Below are 19,413 nucleotides of genomic sequence, written 5' to 3' on the forward strand. Positions count from 1 at the left end.
GTCCTTGGCCTGAACCCTCATTTCCCTTTTACTCCACTGTGGTACAGTAAAATCACTGGTACCAGTAAAACGGGTGAATTTCTGTAAATTGGTTGATCATTGGGACCAGAAAGGGCATTGTGGTACACTACCCAAACTACAAGGAAATGAATAGACAATACATAACATACCTTTCATAATTCAGGGCTGCAATTCTGAAAATACTTTGGCAGGAAAAAAAACAACATTTTGGGACCCTTAGCCACTGTGGCCAAGCAGAGCAAACTTCAATTCAATCATTGATTTACCTCTTGTCAATCATTGACTGAATTTGATTCATATGACTGTAGAATCTCCTTACTCTCCAGTGATAGCATCTGGTCTGGAAGAGCTTAATATGGGTTCCGAGATTAGGAAGAGCTCAAAGCAAAGGCCTCTTGAACATGAATTATACGTACCAATTAATTCTTGGAAGAATATAGCTTCACACTGGGCACAGACGTCAAATCAACTTCTATTCCACGTTGGTTCAACGTAATTTAAATGAAGTGGAAACAGCATTGATTCAACCAATTTGTGCCCAGTGGGTTATAAATGCCTCATGAGCTTAGTTCAACTGGCATACCCCCTCAGAACCCAAAATATAAGCTTGTTTTACTCCCAAAGTAAATATACACTGTATAGCCTCAAAACATGACTAAAACTATAATTGTGATATCATGGATTGTCAGTCCTTGCATACATAGTTCTGTCTATGAAGTGGTTACATTTCTCTAGCCCCATCCCTCAGCTTTTTAGCAAAACAGAGGACACTTTCTTATTGTTTCAACTGCTTATTGCCACTTCAAGAGAAGAGTTAAAAAATGACACAGAAACGATCAACACCTACTGTAACATCTCTCCAGTTACCTTTAACAACATTTATTACAGTCAGCATAGGAAAATATATTCACATTAGTCGTTGGCATCATTTTGTTTAGTTGTGTTTTTTTTTAAAGGAAGCATAGATGTAAATGTCACAAAATCTCTGAGACGATGATTTACAAAAAAACGAATTGGAAACAATTTCAAACAAGGGCATTCAGAGTCGCATGTATAAAATTACTAACATGTAAGGTGTGACACTTAATTATCAAATCAGGATTCTGTTTTTTATGTGTACACCAATTATAAATGACTTAGTCTTCCGGTATGAATAAAGTGCAAAACACAACCTGGGGGATTATACATGTAAACTAAAACAGATAATACATCCCATTTTTAATAAACCCCCTAGTCAATACATTTTATGTTTTGACATGTTTCTAAGCTAGGAGTAACAGTGTTTTTATTTTTTATTTTAGAGTAGTAGAATCACTGTCACATAAAACCATGCATGGATAGGTTTCTTTGAACTGTAAGTGTCTTTGAAATTCAAAGACATTCATGTTAAAACAGCACATCAAGTGACCTGTACAATACATGAAACTTCACAGACATATATCAACAAAAGCACATATGATAAAATGTTTTCGTAGATTTGATAAAACAACAATATTAACAAAATTACTAATTTGCAATCTTTTTATTTGCATGAACTCAAACAAACCGCAAAGCAAAGCTATGAAGCTACTTAACCCCTACATAGCTAGCCGGGCTAGTTTAGAGTGTTACCACCATCAACAGAGCATCTGCAAAGCTTGACCGTGGTCGGTCATGTGTGGTTTAACCGGCAGTTAAGGTCAAGGCACTGCTACCCGTATCCCGATCCTTATCTTTGATTCTCTGACCCGTTTCTTTTGAGCACCGTGGCTCCACAGTGAAAGTTCTCCCACTCACTCATTCACTTACTGCAATACTCATTTAAATGCACACTAAAGGACATGTACTTATTTATGGAAGAGGTTCCCCATGTAAGTCCCCTGGGCCTTCAGTTAATCTGTAGTCGTCATTCAAACCTACCTCTTTTACTGATATTAACTTGATCTGTCGATTGACTAATACAACTCAGGAGATCATTGCTAGCTCATAGTCCAATGTCATGAATGAGGATAAGGTGAGTTACTATAACCATGTACATGTAATTACACAATTAACAGACCAATAGAATACACTAGATCAGGGGCGGCACACCGTCCTCACCGGGGAGCTACAAAGTGTGCAGGATTTCGTTCTAGCTCTGCTTTAACACAACTGATTTAACTAATAATGAGCAGTTGATTAGTAGAATAGAATCAGGTGTGTAAGAACAGAGCAGGGACAAAAGCCTGCCTACAAGAAGGTTGGCCACATGTATGTCTATGGTTTGTCACCCCTGTACTACATACAGGCAGGGAAGAAAATTGACAGGGTTTGAAGACAGACATAGGGAATCCCTGTTTTCCCGGGAAACTAGCGTAGTGTGTAGACAATCTTGAGTCATCACCATTACAGCACCAAATGCATGCACCATGAATTTACATCCAGTTTGTCTCTTCATAAGCCCATAGTTTACAGAAGGACAATAATGTGGCATAAACTAATAATAAAGTATAATTCTGTTGTGCTTATTCTCAATTCAGTCAAATTTGACCATCAACTCCATTGAAAAATAAAGCTAACATTGCTTGTTCCAAAACTACCTCAAGCATAACAATCATGTTTTTAATCATAGTTTAATTAAGAAATAAGGCCAGAGGGGATGTGGTGTATGGCCAAAATACCACGGGCTAAGGGCCGTTCTTAGTCATGACACAACGGGGAGTGCCTAAACACAGCCTTTAAACATAAACCCCCGATGTGCCTTATTGAAATTATAAACTGGTTACCAACGTAATGTTTTGTCATTCCTGTGGTATACAGTCTGATATACCACAGCTTTCAGCCAATCAGCATTCAGTGCACGAACTACCCAGTTTATAATTTCTAGTAATCATTACTATTATTAACTAACAGGCTCTTCCTGTTTTGCTTTCTTCATATCAGTGCAAATATTCTTGACATCTGTTTCAATTTAATTCCAAAAGGGCTAAGGCTGGAGATTACAAATTTAAATCTTCCCTTGTCAAAGGATGGAAGGTGTAAAAAAAACACATAACCAGCCTATTTAAGGTTGATCATACTTTGGATGATATGCTGGATTTGGAGAGAAGGGTATCAGTATCTTACATTATCATGTACTGCTACGTAATGCATATAAGATGTATGCACCCCTAGGCAAAGCCAGAGTTTGAACGTTTGGCAATGGTGGCTAAACAACAGTTGTCTCTGTCAGACAGTTTGAATTTGTGAAAATGATATTATAGTACTAGAGTGTATACAGGTACTTTTAAAAAAGGGTTTGGCAACCTACATTAGCATTAGCATCAGGCTAAATTATTTACTAAATCAGCTCTAATAATCCATTAAGTCTCTTTGCCACGCTCAAGGTTTTACACTAGGCTCACAGGTTTGTGCTTTAATGCTTTCGTCTGAGGTGCTGTAAATTCAAAATGCAAAGGCAAACCTAAACAACTGTTTGTCATAGTCTTGCCTATATGGTGTCTATAATGTTTTGTCATTTACACTAAGTCGCTAACAGGAAGTGCTATAATATTGGAATTACGCCCAGGTAAGTGCTTGCTTTTCCGTCATACTCCAGCTTAGGGGTTTTGGGGAAGGGGGGGCAAACTCACAATCTTGTCACACAATGTTTTAGAATACAGTCGCAGATCCAGTTCCGATGCCTGACAGGGGCGTCATTTAAATGTAGTTCCACCAGCAGTGTCATGCCTTCTCCTTTCTTAAGGCGTCAGCATGCTTCAGTTTGGTTGGCGACTAGCCACACTTGGCTTGGCAAACCCAACGAGTGTGCAGCAATAGTACGGTTTGTCCATTTTGAGATGCCGTAGCCAGTATACACTTCCTCTAAATAGACAGAATTAATCTAAGATAACTCAAGAAATCTGTCATTAATTTAGACGTTTTTACAAAGATCTTAGTCGCGCAATTTTACATCTAACTAAGATGTTTGTTGCAGTATTTCTCAATGAAGTAATGTGCATGAAAATGAGTCGTCTCTCGTTAAATGACAACAAAGACTTTATTGAAGAATCCCGACTGTTGACCAATTACTGACGAAGGGGCGTAGACTTCGGCTACCGACTTTGGCTTGCTTCTAGAATTTTTTGGGGTGTTCCCGAACAGCCGAAAAATCCTTACCGAAGTCCAAAATGAACAGAAACGTCACAAAATGTCATCATAATATATGCACAAACTCTTCCGAACTGTTTAGTCTGGGAAGCATGCGGACGCCTTTACTCTGGAAGTCTATTTGAAAGCACAACTACAAACATCAACATAACACAACCAAAGATATAAAAAAATAACGCTTTGAGGGGAGTTCCTCTCGGGGAGAGTAGCACTTAGAACCTCGAATGGTCCGAACCCGTAAATAGCCCCTCCTCGTCATCAGAACTACAAGAAATCCAATCTCAGGAGTATGGGAGCCGCATTTGTCTATATCTTCGCTCACAATTACAAAGAAAAACATGCAGTTAGAGTCATATAGCAAAGAGTTATAAACGGCCCTTTTTACATTGTCAAATGCAAGGGCTAATGGAAGGTCAACATGGGTATGTAGCGGTTTGGCTTCATCAACCCTTCTTGGCTCTGTGCCGCCAATCTTGGATTTCCACCAATCGGTAATATGGGAGAGGGACTGTGTGGAGCCAGATGAAGCTTGCTACCTGGGAGAAGATGATTGGGGGATTGGGGGTGGTTATCTTCATGCTGAGGGTAGTATAAAGTCCCTTAGTGCTCCCTAGTCTCTGGGACAAGGAGGGTGAGGTTCGGGACTGAGAGGGCCAGTGCTAGGGTCTTTCAACCTTAGTGCTGTCATCAGGCGCAGGGCGACCCTCCGAGTTAGCCTGGGTGGTGGGGGTCGGCAGATCTTCCGAAGGCTCCATGGGGGTGAGGGTGATCTCCACCTCACCTCGATCCTCCAGCAAAGTGGGCAGGGGCAGGCGGTGCTGTGGGATAGACTGGGAGTTGTTGTTGTTCTTGGTGGTGGGGGGTCTCGGTGCCCTCTGGATGACCTCTACCATGGCCCTGCCCATGTCCCAGTTTGCGTGGCTGGTCCCTGGCAGCAGCAGCAGGGGCCGTGGGTCAGTCTCGAGCACCATACCCCGGTGCTCTGGGTTGCCAGAGTCCGCTACCGAATGTAGCTGGCCGAGCACCACGGCATGCTGGTCCTGGAACACGACCTCCACCACCTGGGAAGAGGAGGAGGACGAGCAGGCTTTCTGGATCACCCCTCCAGTGAGGGACTTCATGATGTGGGCTTGGTTGACCGAAGGTAGGGACGGAGGGGGCGGTTGCGGAGAGGTGGTGTCCTCTGGCCGTGGCTTCCTGGGTCGTCCTCGTTTCCGTTTGGCCGGCGTGCCTCCCGGCTCGGGGCCCCCGCTGGTTGCAGTCGGAGCCTCGAGGGCCCGTTTGGTCACGGCACGGGCCCTCTGCACCACCGACGTCGGTGCCACGGGAACCATGGCAACCGGCGGGGCTTTTTCGGGGTAGGATAGGCTGACGGTGTGGGGGAGGATCATGACGGGGAGGGCGCCGCCTTGGGACTTATCCGGGACGGAGCTGCGAGGCAGGATTCTGGGCAGGTGCTTCATCAGAGCCTCCACCTGCAGGTCACGACCCCCCGGGCGTACTGACTCCGCCCCTTTGGTTGGCTTGTCACTGGACTGCAGTGTCCCCGGCGACGACTGATCCCCAACTTCTTTATCCCTCTGAGAGAAACAACATCATTGTGTTACATAATGTCGATATGAGTAGATATGTCTCATTATTACAACTTCGAGAAGTATGTTTCTGTACTTTGCATTTAGTCTTTGAAAGGGTATTGTTGATGCTCTACCTTAGCATCAGCATCAGAGCTGCTCCCTTCTGTCTCCGGCCCACCTCCTTTTGACGGTACTGGGTTCTTCTTGATCACCTTGTGGGGCTTTGCAGGTCCTCCTGTGAGACACAAAGAAAAAAAATGACTGTTGGTTACAAGAAATACCAATCATGAGATGGTTGCGGATGGTATTGGAGATGACTGAACACAGTGCAATGGAGATGAGGAAAACTGAGACTCACCTGCCATCGCGGCAGAAGTGACGAGTTCAGCCTGGCTGCAGCGTGGGTTGACGATGTGCTCCTGCACAAGAAAACGGGCGATCTCGACCACTGTGTCAAAGGAACGTTTGAGGATCTTCTGGGCCCAATCACAGATGAGCTCACAAGCCGCCTCCGTCACCTCTTGCTTGTAGGTCTGCACCAGCTCTGTCAGCTCCGACTATATGGAAGAATAGTCTTAATCACCATTGACTGTCATTTTTGCACACAACTATAGCAAAAGCAATGGTTGTGTCCTATCATATAAACAGGAAGTGCAGTTGACTAGTCAAACGTACTGGGTCATTTTTCAGGTCCAGGTTTGGCAACAGTGGCATGTTTAGCACTGTCTTCCTACGGATTCCACTATAACAATACGTGTCAGCGGAGGAGTTAAGGATGAACTGTAAACAGAAAGGGGAACCGCAACCTATTGATAAGTGGAGAGGGTATGGTAACACTTGTTTGATCCTTCGTACTCGGTGGCATCATTCTATCCACATTTCCCACATTGTGCAACAATATAAAAATAGCATGTAAATAGGATGCATTGAAGTATAGGTGAATCCCTGAATTCCATCTAGCATTCAGGGAGACGCTTGAATACTTAATTTGCAGGTGTCAATGCAGTTGTGGCAAGCAAAAGTAAAATTGTGTTAAAATACTTAAAGGGCCTCCCAAAACAACCTCCTGACAGACTAAAAGGATATTTGGACTGTCCCCTGCCACCGAGCCTCCGGGCTTTGATGTTGGGGAAGATGTCACGGATGATCTTCCCAAAGTTGGCAGCACTCAGAGGCCATTGCTGCAGGTTTTCACAGTATCTCCTGGGTTATTACGGGGCAATAGATCATAACATTAGCTGTGTCGTTTTCATTACGGCACACCGTAGCAAAGCATTTGCAATGGAAAACAAAAAACTAGTATTTCTTATTGATGTCCAGGTAGTCCGGGTTCACAAGTACATTTCTAATTCACAGTCACAGCTGTGCCTCATTACAATAACTTACTTGTATGTCTCGTAGACGTCTTGCTTGGGCAGGCAGGTGTCTACGTGCTCCTCCAGGTGGCTGCGGATCCAGTTGCAGGTGTGCAGCTGGTCAGCTGTGTTGAAGGAACTGGGGTCACTGCTGCTGCTGCTGCTGCTGCTGCTGCTGCTCAGGACAAACATAACCAAGCTATCAGTATATCTCAGCAGCCATCTTTTGCTGATAAAACAATATATTTTTCTTGTGGAGGAAAAAAGTGACAGTTCAATGTTGACATTTTGAAACTACACTGAACAAAAATATAAAACGCAACATGCAACAATTTCAGAGATTTTACTGAGTTACAGTTCATATAAGGAAATCAGTCAATTTAAATAAATTCATTGGGCCCTAATTTATGAATTTCACATGACTGGGAATACATACGTGCATCTGTTGGTCACAGATACCTTTAAAAAAAAGGTAGGGGCATGGATGAGAAAACCAGTCAGTATCTGGTGTGACCACCATTTGTCTGATGCTGCGTGACACATCTCCTTCACATAGAGTTAATCAGGCTGTTCAATGTGGCTTGTGGAATATTGTCGAAACCGGGATTCTTCCGTGAAGAGCACACTTCTCTAGCGTGCCAATGACCATTGAAAGTGAGCATTTGTCCACTGAAGTCGGATATGACACCGAACTTCTGTCAGGTCAAGAACCTGGTGAGGACGACGAACACGCAGATGAGCTTCCCTGAGATGGTTTCTGACAGTTTGTTCAGATATTCTGCGGTTGTGCAAACCCTACAGTTTTATCAGCCGTCAGGGTTGCTGGTCTCAGACGAGGTCCTGGGCTGGCGTGGTTACACCTGGTCTGCGGTTGTGCAAACCCTACAGTTTCATCAAACCTGGTCTCAGACAGGTCCTGGGCTGGCGTGGTACAACCTTCAAACCCTCAGTTTCATCGTCAGGGTTGCTGGTATCAGACGAGGTCCTGGGCTGGCGTGGTTACACCTGGTCTGCGGTTGTGAGGCCAGTTGGACGTACTTCCAAATTTTCTAAAATGACGTTGGAGGCAGCTTATAAAATGAACATTAAATTATCTGGCAACAGCTCTGGTGGACATTCCTGCAGTCAGCATGCCCATTGCACTCTCCGCCTAAAACTTGGTGGCATTTGCACGTGGGAACATTTCTTGGATCTTTTATTTCAGCTCATGAAGCATGGGACCAAGACTTTACATGTTGCCTTTATATTTTTGTTCAGTATAGTTAAGGTGGTGAACTTTTTTTTTTTAAATGTAAGAAGATATGCACATCCCAAACTTCTCAGAGCCCCAGAACATGTTAACAAATAATAAGATGAAAAGCCAGCACACAGTTCATGTTGCTGCTGTTTTATTCCAGCTCAAACATGCACTGTGGAACTGACAATAATAATAATCAATGTGCACTCACATTTTGACATGCACCAAAATAACAATCACACAATTTCAATCATTGTGTCATAACTGTTTTTAACCGATTGATAAACTATTAACTAAATAATTAAGAGTTTATAAACTACTTATAACAGCATTTATAAATATTTTTTAAGTGTTACTGGGGGAAAAGTCTATGTGACTGGGTCACTGGTTATCAAACAGATGTAGTACATCTCTGACCTTTATTGAGCTTTGTATGCTCCTTGAGTTTCTGTGTGTACATGTTGACAATAACACCCTTGAAAACATGGACCTCTTCCCTTACCTTGGCAGTGTTCTGTCCTCCAAAGCTGACATCGATGCAGAAATACACCACCGCCTAAGTTGTGCCAGCGGGGCCATTGCCAGACTGAGAAAAAGAGTTTGTGGAATTTGGAGATGTGTGCATGTTCGAGATACATAGATCTGCATGGTCTGTTGAAATCTGTTGATCTGTGCAGAATCTTTGCATCTCAAAAGCACACAATAACATCCAGATCAAAACTCCCTCTCTACAAACCTTAAACCACCAGTAGGTAGGTACAGTACACCCCCTCTGGATGGAGCACTGCTTCAATGCTTGATTGCATGACACCTATTGCATCTCTAACAGACTGAACAGAAATAAAACAAATGGGGGAAGGCCATCCACAGTGGGGCTGCACAACATGAAAAATACCTCAACCATGCCACTGAGGACAAGCGGCAACAACAAAAGGAGAGGCTAAACATCAACCACTATCAACCACTACCGCCACATACACTGGCCTCTTTAGTGGGATTTGTGGGTTATACATCAGCCTCTTCAGTCATCTGAAGAGACACAAATATGTCCCACCAGGAGGACAATCATAGAGTGCTAGACCCAGAGTGATTGCTGACGATAATGATGCTCACCTTTTCTCCCCTGGACTGGGGCCAGAAGGCAGCTGGAGGTAAAGGTAGAGTTTGTCGTTGTCAGAGAAGCGCTGCACATCTTGCTGTGGGTAGGAGAGACATAGGAAAATCTGGGTCTTAAACCATTCATAGACAAGGCCATTCATACACAATACAGTACCAAAGATGTTTCGGCACTCACCAGGATAACATCCACTTTCCCCTGTATATTCTTACTACGAAAAGAAACAACAATTACAGTTATACACAAACACATTTCTGAAGACTTTCTAATGACACTGATGGATTAGCTGTATGAGATAAATAGCAGGTAATGTTGGAGAGGGTGCTGATATGACACAATACTTTATTGTCCATTTTGATAATTTAAGCGGTGGCTGTGTGGACAGAGGGATGGGACTTACGAGATGTTGCTCTTTAGTTTCTGCAGCAGCAGGCTAGGCTCTGTGTCTCCCTCTCCTGAGTCCAGACCCTCCCGCTTGGAGGGGTCTGCCTTCAACCTGTCCTCCGTCATTGTTTGCTCACACAGCGGTGGCAAACGCACCCTGAGGCCTCTGAAATCAGGAGAGGAGGGTAAATGTGATAAAACTGTTCAAAGCACTATGGCATTTGGCTGGGGGCTGTCATTTTACATTTTAAAATTACATTTTAGTTTTAGTTGAGGATGGAAAATATATCCCTCCACATCCAACAATGCTGGTTATTGGACATGCACAATGTTAGTGATTTTTCATCTGATAAGCTGCCCAAGAACAGCAATGCTGCCTAGTGGTAGCCTAGTGGTTAGAGCGTTGGACTAGTAACCAAAAGGTTGCAAGATCAAATCCCCGAGCTGACAACATAAAAATCTGTTCTTCTGCCCCTGAACAAGGCAGTTAACCCACTGTTCCTAGGCTGTCATTGAAAATAAGAATTTGTTCTTAACTGACTTGCCTAGTTAAATAAAGGTTTAAAAGAAGAAGCCTTCAATTTAAATCGAAATGCAAACTGACAATAGCAGCTGTTTAGGAAGGTAAAACTTGAGGATCATACCTGACTATGATGGTAGTACTGATATGAGTTGGCAGGGTTCAATGTAACTGACTAAACTCAACTCCATGGTGAAGGAAGTTTCTGATAAATTCCACCAACGGCGTGGAGCAGAGACAATGCTTTGTGGAATTCAGCTCAGACAACATGCCCACAGTCAATAGAAAAAGTAAAAATATTATGCAACGCTTCCATTTACCTATGTTTATCCTCTGGAGTTGCGTGCCTTTGTTTGCTTTGTTAGGTTCTGACAAACAGAGTGAAAAACTAACAGACAACCAGTCAAAGCTCAAACCAAGTTTATTCACCCATTGGGTCAAACAGCTGAAAAGACATGTTTACACAGGCCCATATATTTATACCCTCCTTCTAGGTGGAGGCTCCTCCTTGCACATCTGGATAGCCAATGCATCTCGGCCCACATTCTTCACTCCTCCCTAACTCATGGCTGTCCTACCTTATCAGTGACTGAAACCAGGCTGTTGCCCTTCTCCTCTCCAAAGGATACATGAGATTTAACAATAACATGTTCTGATAGAATGTAAACTTTTTGCACCCCCATTTCTCACTCAGTAGATTTCCATACACCCAGTTCTAATATGGTAACATGAATAAGGATATTTCAAGTTAGAACCCAACAGCTTAAATCCATACTTTTTCAATAAATGTTAGTCAAATACAACCACAGACTGTTTGCTCATCGCTGTTGCACTAAGATGGCAACTCAGAGCAAGTGTGCATGTGCCAATTGAATCTCAACAAGGAACAAGTCGGCGGTTTTTGATGAACGTATATTGAAAAAAGTATGGATTTCAGCAAACAAAGAAAGACACGCAATTACAGAGGACAAACATATGTACAAGGTAAGCATTTCATAATTGAAATGTTTTGAAGTATTGACCTTGGGCGAATCGATGTAGTTGGAGCTGAATTCCACAAAGCCTGTTCTCTGCTCCGCTCCGTTGGTGGAGTTCATCAGAAACTTTCTTCACCCTGGAGTTGTCAGCCAGGTTCAATTATAAGATTTAATGGAATGCAATGAAGTATGGTGTTCAATCAAAACCACATATTCTGACCAATGGATCAAATCATCTGTTCCAAAGTATTCCCAAGCATAATAGAAAGATATGTGACTAATAAAATTTGATTTGATTTGATTTTGTTTAACAAGTAATATTTTTTTTCTCAAAAAGATAGGGGTAAAAATTACTGACACGTCTAAAGATTCTTATAAATAAAGCAGTCAAAAGATGAGAATTTTGTCCCATATTCATAGCACGCAATGACTACATCAAGCTTGTGACCACAAACTTGTTGGATGTATTTCTACTTCGTTTTGGTTGTGTTTCAGATACTTTTGTGCCCAATATAAATTAATGGTAAATAATGTAGTGTCATTTTGGAGTCACTTTATTGTAAATTGGAATATAATATGTTTCTAAACACTTCTACATTAACCTAATGTGGATTCTACCATGATTACGGATAATCTCGAATTAATAGTGAATAACGATGAGTGAGAAAGTTACAAAGGGCCAAAGATCGTACTCCTCTCCTGTTATTGGTAATGGGGAAAGGTTAGCATGTCTTGGCTGGGGGTATGATCTTTGACCCTCTGTAACTTTCTCTCTCATCGTTATTCACGATTAATTCAGGATTATGTATAATGGATTGTACTGCAAAAGTGAAATAGAATATTTTTTTCCTGTCAATATATTCAATGTACTATCAATATTTGCATTTTTTTTTTTAAATGATAAAGTCTGGTGTGTACTGTATAGCCAAGATCTAGTACAATGAAGCGTGCAACAGCTACAAGGCTTTCACCAAAATAGAAAACACATCAGTCAATTGAACAGCCAGGGACACTCCCACTACGGCACTATCAGTGTCTGGAATAATAATAACAAATGGGAGTAAAACATGCACGATGCTGTCTGCGTTTCCAAAACATGACAATAGGGCGATTAAGTAGGAGAATTAAAACAGAAGTGTTCATTATTATAAAGCTTGACAGGCATAATGCAATGGCGCATTGAGCAATGACAGAGTGCAGCCGCTGTGAAGCTGGCTCACCAGGCTGTCACTACAGTAGCACGGTGCCGAAATACTATAAGAGGCATGGTTTTGGAGTAACACAACCAGCCATGACGGGTCTTTATCTCACTAGCGTTGGAAGCTATTCGCTTCGCCTTCTTAGCTAGCGACCAACTTTAATTATTTGAGACCGTTAACAATGTATTTTTCATGTCTCGGCATATGCAATTCCACAATTTGGATACTTCCCGCTTTTTGGGTTTATCGACACAACATGTTTCAATTCACTGTGGCTAGCTAGCAACACACTGGTTGTCAGTTTTCTGGGGATTTAAATGCACATATAACAAAGATAACAAAACAAATTCGACAGGCATTTAACACTTGTAGATTCACTGAATGCTGTTATTTAATCTTAGCAAGTGACTAACGTTAGCTAAGCTTAATAGCTAGCTAGCTGGGCTAGCTTTAAATGCTAACATTAGCAAGCATTGAAACATCTTTTGAAACATGAATTGTAACAGAATTCAAACTTTTTCAACAATATATCAAAGTAATGTTTAAATTGCACATACTATTCTGTGATATATATGATAAAAACCTATTTAAGTATTTATTTTATAAAAGAAAAAGAAAGTACCTGAGCCAAAGCTACAGCAAAAATCCCCTTTCAGAATTTTTTGTGATTGGACAACTATGTTATGTCTGCCTGACTACAAAGCAAACGTCAATTCCAATTGGTGGATTGTTCTAATTCTACTCAGATACCAAGTGCAACTTAAATTCTATTGGTTCAATTGCTTTATTTTCTTGCTAAAGATTATTCTGATAGGAGGCGTTATGACTGGTCTGCCCAGTAACTGAGCTGATGGCTCGTCTGGCAATATTCTGCCTAGTGACAGAAACTTGATTGGTTTACACGTATGTGAATATGTTATTTCCTATTGGGGCGGATTTTCAGAATCAGTTTACTACGGGTGCGTTCGTAAATTCGCTCTGGCTATCCGTTTTAAAAGCACTCTCGGCTGAGTGTTCATTTGTTTTATTTAACCTTTATTTAACTAGGCAAGTCAGTTAAGAACAAATTCTTATTTTTGCCAGAGCGCACTGATGAATTTACGAACACCCAACACCCGTTGAAAATGGCCGGTGTCAGTAAACGTCGGCAAAAAAAAGCGTAATGAAATTGTTGCAGTTACAGTCACCAACGCTCAGGATAACATGAACACTGCCTAACCAGCTCTGCTAGGTCGAGGAAAATGGTCAGAGTGAGGTGTTCTCTCATTTATGTATGGAAGTAGATAGCAAGCTAGCTAACTTTAGCTTGGGTGCTTGACAGCTGTTGTGAGGTCAAAACACTCGGATCAACTCTACTCCCCGTCCAATGTGCGCTCTGAATGCTCCGAGAGCTGAATGCTCAGAATTTACGAACGCCCAGAACACACTTTCAGTGCAATCTGGCACTCCAGAGTGAATTTACGAACGCACCATATGTAAACTTGACCTTCTACCAGCATTCAGTACAATTTAACTCCACTCTGTTTCTACTCCTTTCATTTGGACTAAATCATCGAACATTTATAATAAAACTAATACAGCTATTGTTGAGTTTCTTGTTGTACTGATTATGCTACTGGTAAACGTTTACATGTGGTTAGAAATGAGAGATGTAATTTTGTGCTTCAGTTAAAATGGTCTGCCTCCTGTTTCCCACAATTCCATATTCTTTGCAGCAGAACACAAAACAAGGTTTGTCGTCACATCCGCAAATTTGCAACATGGATCCAAGCGGGTTGAAACTCAATTTCTGGGAGAATGGACCAAAACCCGGACAATTTTATTCATTTCCAGGCAGTAGTCTAACCCCAGGATGCGGACCTATCAAACACACGCTGTAAGCGAATCATTTTGAGTAGAGATCCCTAATAATGTCCTCACGCTTTCGATTTCCTCGGTAAGCTGCATCATCATGGTGGAGCAAGCCGATGGAGCTACTCTAGCTAGTTATGTTGGGCTACTAACGCTAGCTAGGTAACGTTATCTAACTAAACTTGATATGCTCTCGGGATTTCTTATTCTATTTCCAACAAATTGGCTGATGATAAATTGCCCATCTATGCCTCGCTAGTTGGCTACCTAATCATAGTGCACTTATGGTAGTTAATGCTAGCTAACAAAACTCACCACAAAGGATACTATTGAAGCATATTATTTAACTAGTCTTACTCCCGGCATGGTTTCATTATATATGCATGAGTCTAAATAAACGTCCAGCAGTTCAGTATGCATCGTTCTGTATTGCATTGTAGTGTAACGTTAACTAATAAGACTTACTCATGACAAACTTTGACATTTTTCCCACCCTGAACTCCAGAAACCCCATGGTGACGGGAACATCGGTACTGGGAGTGAAGTTTACAGGTGGCGTCATAATCGCAGCCGATATGCTGGGCTCCTATGGTTCCCTAGCACGGTTCCGTAACATCTCTCGACTCATGAAAGTGAACGACAGCACCATCCTGGGTGCCTCCGGCGACTATGCAGACTACCAGTACATGAAGCAGATCATCGAACAGATGGTGTAAGTTTAAGGTTTCTTTCAGAAACCTAAATCTTTTTTTTATTCCTTTATTTAACTAGGCAAGTCAGTTAAGAACAAATTCGTATTTACAATGACGGCCATCACTGGAGAAATCCGGACGACATTGGGGCCAGTTGTGCACCACCCTATGGGACTCCCAATCACGGCCAATTGTGATACAGCCTGGATTCGAACCAGATTTGTCTGTAGTGCTGCCTCAAACACTGAGATGTAAGTGCCTTAGACCACTGTGCCATTCGGGAGCCCAATACATGGTGAATATTTCCATTCACAATCATGGACCAAGGCACATGTATAGCAAATACACAGCAAATAGAGTAGTTCATAGTATATGTAGTAGCGATTCCCTATGAAAAGTTACTGGCACAGGAGAGAGCCGTCCACAAGAATCAGCTTTACAAACGTTAACCTTTTCGGGTGAAGTTCCCATTTTATTGCACATATGAAATATAAATAGCTCCAATACACATTCCTATACAGAAGGTGCAGAGAGATGCATTCTATAAGCTGTATCTGTGATGCCGTAAGAACTGTATGCCCTGTTCTCTCGCCTGTGCTAATCCTTCCTGGTCGCCTGTGCTAATCCTTCCTGGTCGCCTGTGCTAATCCTTCCTGGTCGCCTGTGCTAATCCTTCCTGGTCGCCTGTGCTACTCCTTCCTGGTCGCCTGTGCTACTCCTTCCTGGTCGCCTGTGCTAATCCTTCCTGGTCGCCTGTGCTAATCCTTCCTGGTCGCCTGTGCTAATCCTTCCTGGTCGCCTGTGCTAATCCTTCCTGGTCGCCTGTGCTAATCCTTCCTGGTCGCCTGTGCTAATCCTTCCTGGTCGCCTGTGCTAATCCTTCCTGGTCGCCTGTGCTAATCCTTCCTGGTCGCCTGTGCTAATCCTTCCTGGTCGCCTGTGCTAATCCTTCCTGGTCGCCTGTGCTAATCCTTCCTGGTCGCCTGTGCTAATCCTTCCTGGTCGCCTGTGCTAATCCTTCCTGGTCGCCTGTGCTAATCCTTCCTGGTCGCCTGTGCTAATCCTTCCTGGTCGCCTGTGCTAATCCTTCCTGGTCACCTGTGCTAATCCTTCCTGGTCACCTGTGCTAATCCTTCCTGGTCACCTGTGCTAATCCTTCCTGGTCACCTGTGCTACCTACAGTGTATTCGGAAACTATTCAGACCCCTTGACTTTCCACTTTTTTTTTACATTACAGCCTTGTCCTAAATATAAAAAAAATGTAACTAGGCGAAAACAGGTTTTTAGACTGGAAAAAAACCCTGAAATATCTCATCTACATAAGTATTCAGACCCTTTACTCAATACTATGTTGATGCACCTTTGGCAGTGATTACAGCCTCGGGTCTTCTTGGGTATGACGCTACAAACTTGGCACATTGTATTTGGGGAGTTTTTCCCATTCTTTGCAGATCTCTCCAGAGATGTTCGAACGGGTTTCATTTAAAAAAATATATTTTACCTTTATTTAACTAGGCAAGTCTGTTAAGAACAAATTCTTATTTTCAATGACGGCCTAGGAACAGTGGGTTAACTGCCTTGTTCAGGGGCTGAACTATTTGTACCTTGTCAGCTCAGGGATTTGAACTTGCAACCTTTCGGTTACTAGTACAACGCTCTAACCACTAGGCTACGCTGCCACCCCGGGTTCAAGTCCGGGCTCTGGCTGGGCCACTCAAGGATATTCAGAGACTTGTCCCAAAGTCACTCCTGCATTGTCTTAGCTGTGTGCGAAGGGTCGTTGTCCTGTTGGAAGGTGAAACTTTGCCCCAGTCTGAGGTCCTGAGTGCTCTGGAGCAGGTATTTTTTATCAAGGATCTCTCTGTACTTTGCTCCGTTCATCTTTCCCTTGATCCTGAATAGTCTCCCAGTCCCTGCCACCGAAAAACATCCCCACAGCATGACGTTGCCACCACACTTCACCGTAGGGATGGTGCAATTGGAGGTACCGGTTGGAGTTGGGTGTGATTCTGCAAATGGAGAGAGAAATAATAGGGCCAAATCTGAATTTTTTTAGATTGTTTCAGAGGAACATTTGTAATCTGTGCAGGTCAACTTGACAATTGCATGCCATGACAAGGAAGCTTCTGTATTTAGCCAAGTAGCAAGTGAATGCAGAGCAAATGACCAATGATACCCCTGGAAGTTTGGGAGGCTTTTTCCACCTGAGGTCTTTTGTCTCTGTAATATGGATTTTTTTTTTTTTGTTCCTCCAGATACATGGAGTTTAAGGAGTACATTTTATTTCAATCTCCAAGTGGTGTTGAAACTGGGGGAAAAAATGTTCAACCACTGAAATGTGATTGTAAGATGTAGTCCATCTGTTTCTACATCTTCTAAATACTTATTAAAATGTCAGTACAATATTTAGCAAGGAAGGATACATTCAGACAATGTATAAAACATTGGACTACTGGGGGATATATAGGAAGAGACGACTGGGTTATTGTTCAGTGGTAGTAATGCAGACTTCCACCAATTGATCTTGTGTCCTGTAATTTTTCTAGAAGCATTAACGATATCTTAAAGGTGGGGAAGAGACTGAGAAATATTCTGGAGGGGCTGCTTTGTTTGAATGGTTTCTGGCATTGTTTCCTTTGCTTGGTTATCTCCCTGAGTACCACCAGTGATCAGATCTCTCTGGTTGTGTCCCAGGATCGATGAGGAGCTCCTAGGTGACGGCCACAGCTACAGCCCAAAAGCCATCCACTCCTGGTTGACGCGGGTAATGTACAACCGCCGCAGCAAGATGAACCCACTGTGGAACACTGTGGTCATCGGTGGATTCTACAATGATGAGAGGTGGCTTGAGTTTTCAGCATCTTCAACTAGTCATTTTTTTTGTCCTTATCAGAGTTCATGCGAAGAGGTGGAGCTCTTAAAATTGCTTAGAAATGTGGGAGTGCCCGTTGTCATGTTACTATTTTAACCGTGATCCTGGTTAGTTTTTGCCTTTAACAAACCTCCTACCCTGGTCTCGAAGTTAACATCAAACTGACTGGGGATCTGCAGCTATAAATAATTATAGTAGCTAGCTACAACAAAATATATTAATAACTTGTATTTTTCTCTAGCTTCCTGGGCTACGTGGACAAGCTGGGTGTGGCCTATGAGGCACCTACAGTGGCTACAGGGTTTGGCGCTTACCTGGCCCAGGTGAGGACAAATGAGCTAATAAACACGAGGGGACTGCTACTGTGTGGCAGTATTAACTTCTATACGTTTCATAGTTTATAACTTATCTTTAGCAATTGAAAGATAAGATGCCATAGTTTCTATTTGAAAGATTGGCTAAAGTTGTAAATCCTTTTCCAAGTTGTAGAGCTGAGCTACACTAGTTCATATTGAAATAGTGGCAACCCTTTCTGGGACAAGAAATTGTATGAATATAATTGGAAGTAATCAATACTGCATGATGCTTCTGCATGAAATTAAGATGTTACCTCATGTTGATACTGTATGTAAAAATGGATGTTCCACAGTTGGAAGTTCTACACAGAACCTTGCAGTATGTCTGGGTTTGTTTAGTGTACGGTTATTCTTTGTGTCCATGCAGCCCCTGATGAGGGAGGTGGTAGAGAACAAGGTAGAGATCACGAAGGATGAGGCCCGGGCTCTGATTGAGCGCTGCCTCAAGGTGCTATACTATCGCGACGCTCGCTCCTACAACAGGGTGAGTCGTTAGTCTCGGGAACTGTCCAGAATTTAATGTTATTTTCTACAGCATATTGGGAATGTCAATGTTTCTCTTTTGAAGCTACCAGTCTCGTAGCTATTTGTGACGTTAGTTTGTCTATTTATAGCATGAAATTGCCATTGTGACAAAAGAAGGCGTGGAGATTGTTGGCCCCATGTCCTGTGAGACCAACTGGGAAATTGCCCACATGGTCAGGTAAGGTATAGCCAGGTATAGCCACATAAGTGTCAAAGGTCCAGAGTTGGCATTGTATTATCACTTCAGGAAAATTGTTTAAAGTTGTCATTTCTTTGTCCTAAATTGATCATAGCATTTTATTTGAACTACTACGTAGAGCTTGTGGAATATTTCACACAGCATGTGCCTGTTATATTTAATGTGACAATGTAATAATGTACATTTTCTTTTGCAGTGGGTTTGAATGATGACGATAAGGACTGTACGTTAAGCCACACTATTGGTCTGTCCATTCTACAATGTTACCGCTTTGATAGGACTGCTATGTAACAAATGTACCCCCCTTTTATAATATGAAAAATAAATGTTGTAAACTTCTGAATGGGTGAGTTATTTAAACTTGAATGACAGTCAGGGTGAAATTGAGATTATATTAATATACTGTAATTGGAAAGGTCCACACAAG

At 42.4% G+C, this 19,413-nt stretch overlaps 2 protein-coding genes across 7 annotated transcripts; one reads left to right on the forward strand and one right to left on the reverse strand.

Moving 5' to 3' along the window:
* Positions 1-859: 859 nt before the first annotated feature.
* Positions 860-13,195, reverse strand: LOC112229342 (DNA-binding protein RFX5). 6 transcript variants are annotated; one of them, XM_042309972.1, is made up of 12 exons: positions 13,114-13,195; positions 11,338-11,429; positions 9,812-9,961; positions 9,589-9,622; positions 9,408-9,490; positions 8,797-8,880; positions 7,089-7,232; positions 6,789-6,905; positions 6,378-6,456; positions 6,061-6,259; positions 5,837-5,937; positions 860-5,708 (listed from the first exon to the last, which is right to left on the reverse strand). In XM_042309972.1, the coding sequence occupies exons 3-12, from the start codon at positions 9,919-9,921 to the stop codon at positions 4,788-4,790; spliced, it is 1,872 nt and encodes a 623-aa protein (XP_042165906.1). In that variant the 5' UTR covers positions 9,922-9,961; positions 11,338-11,429; positions 13,114-13,195; the 3' UTR covers positions 860-4,787. The 6 variants fall into 6 exon arrangements, with proteins under 6 accessions (XP_042165906.1, XP_042165910.1, XP_042165909.1 ...); XM_042309976.1 differs by lacking the exon at positions 8,797-8,880; XM_042309975.1 differs by lacking the exon at positions 8,797-8,880 and having other exon boundaries at positions 7,089-7,235.
* Positions 11,276-19,325, forward strand: LOC112229756 (proteasome subunit beta type-4). Its single transcript, XM_024395774.2, has 8 exons — positions 11,276-11,299; positions 14,207-14,367; positions 14,848-15,054; positions 17,729-17,875; positions 18,148-18,229; positions 18,630-18,746; positions 18,877-18,965; positions 19,183-19,325. The coding sequence occupies exons 1-8, from the start codon at positions 11,291-11,293 to the stop codon at positions 19,193-19,195; spliced, it is 825 nt and encodes a 274-aa protein (XP_024251542.1). The 5' UTR covers positions 11,276-11,290; the 3' UTR covers positions 19,196-19,325.
* Positions 19,326-19,413: the final 88 nt, after the last annotated feature.

The sequence above is a fragment of the Oncorhynchus tshawytscha genome, linkage group LG31, assembly GCF_018296145.1.
Source record: "Oncorhynchus tshawytscha isolate Ot180627B linkage group LG31, Otsh_v2.0, whole genome shotgun sequence".
Taxonomy (NCBI): domain Eukaryota; kingdom Metazoa; phylum Chordata; class Actinopteri; order Salmoniformes; family Salmonidae; genus Oncorhynchus; species Oncorhynchus tshawytscha.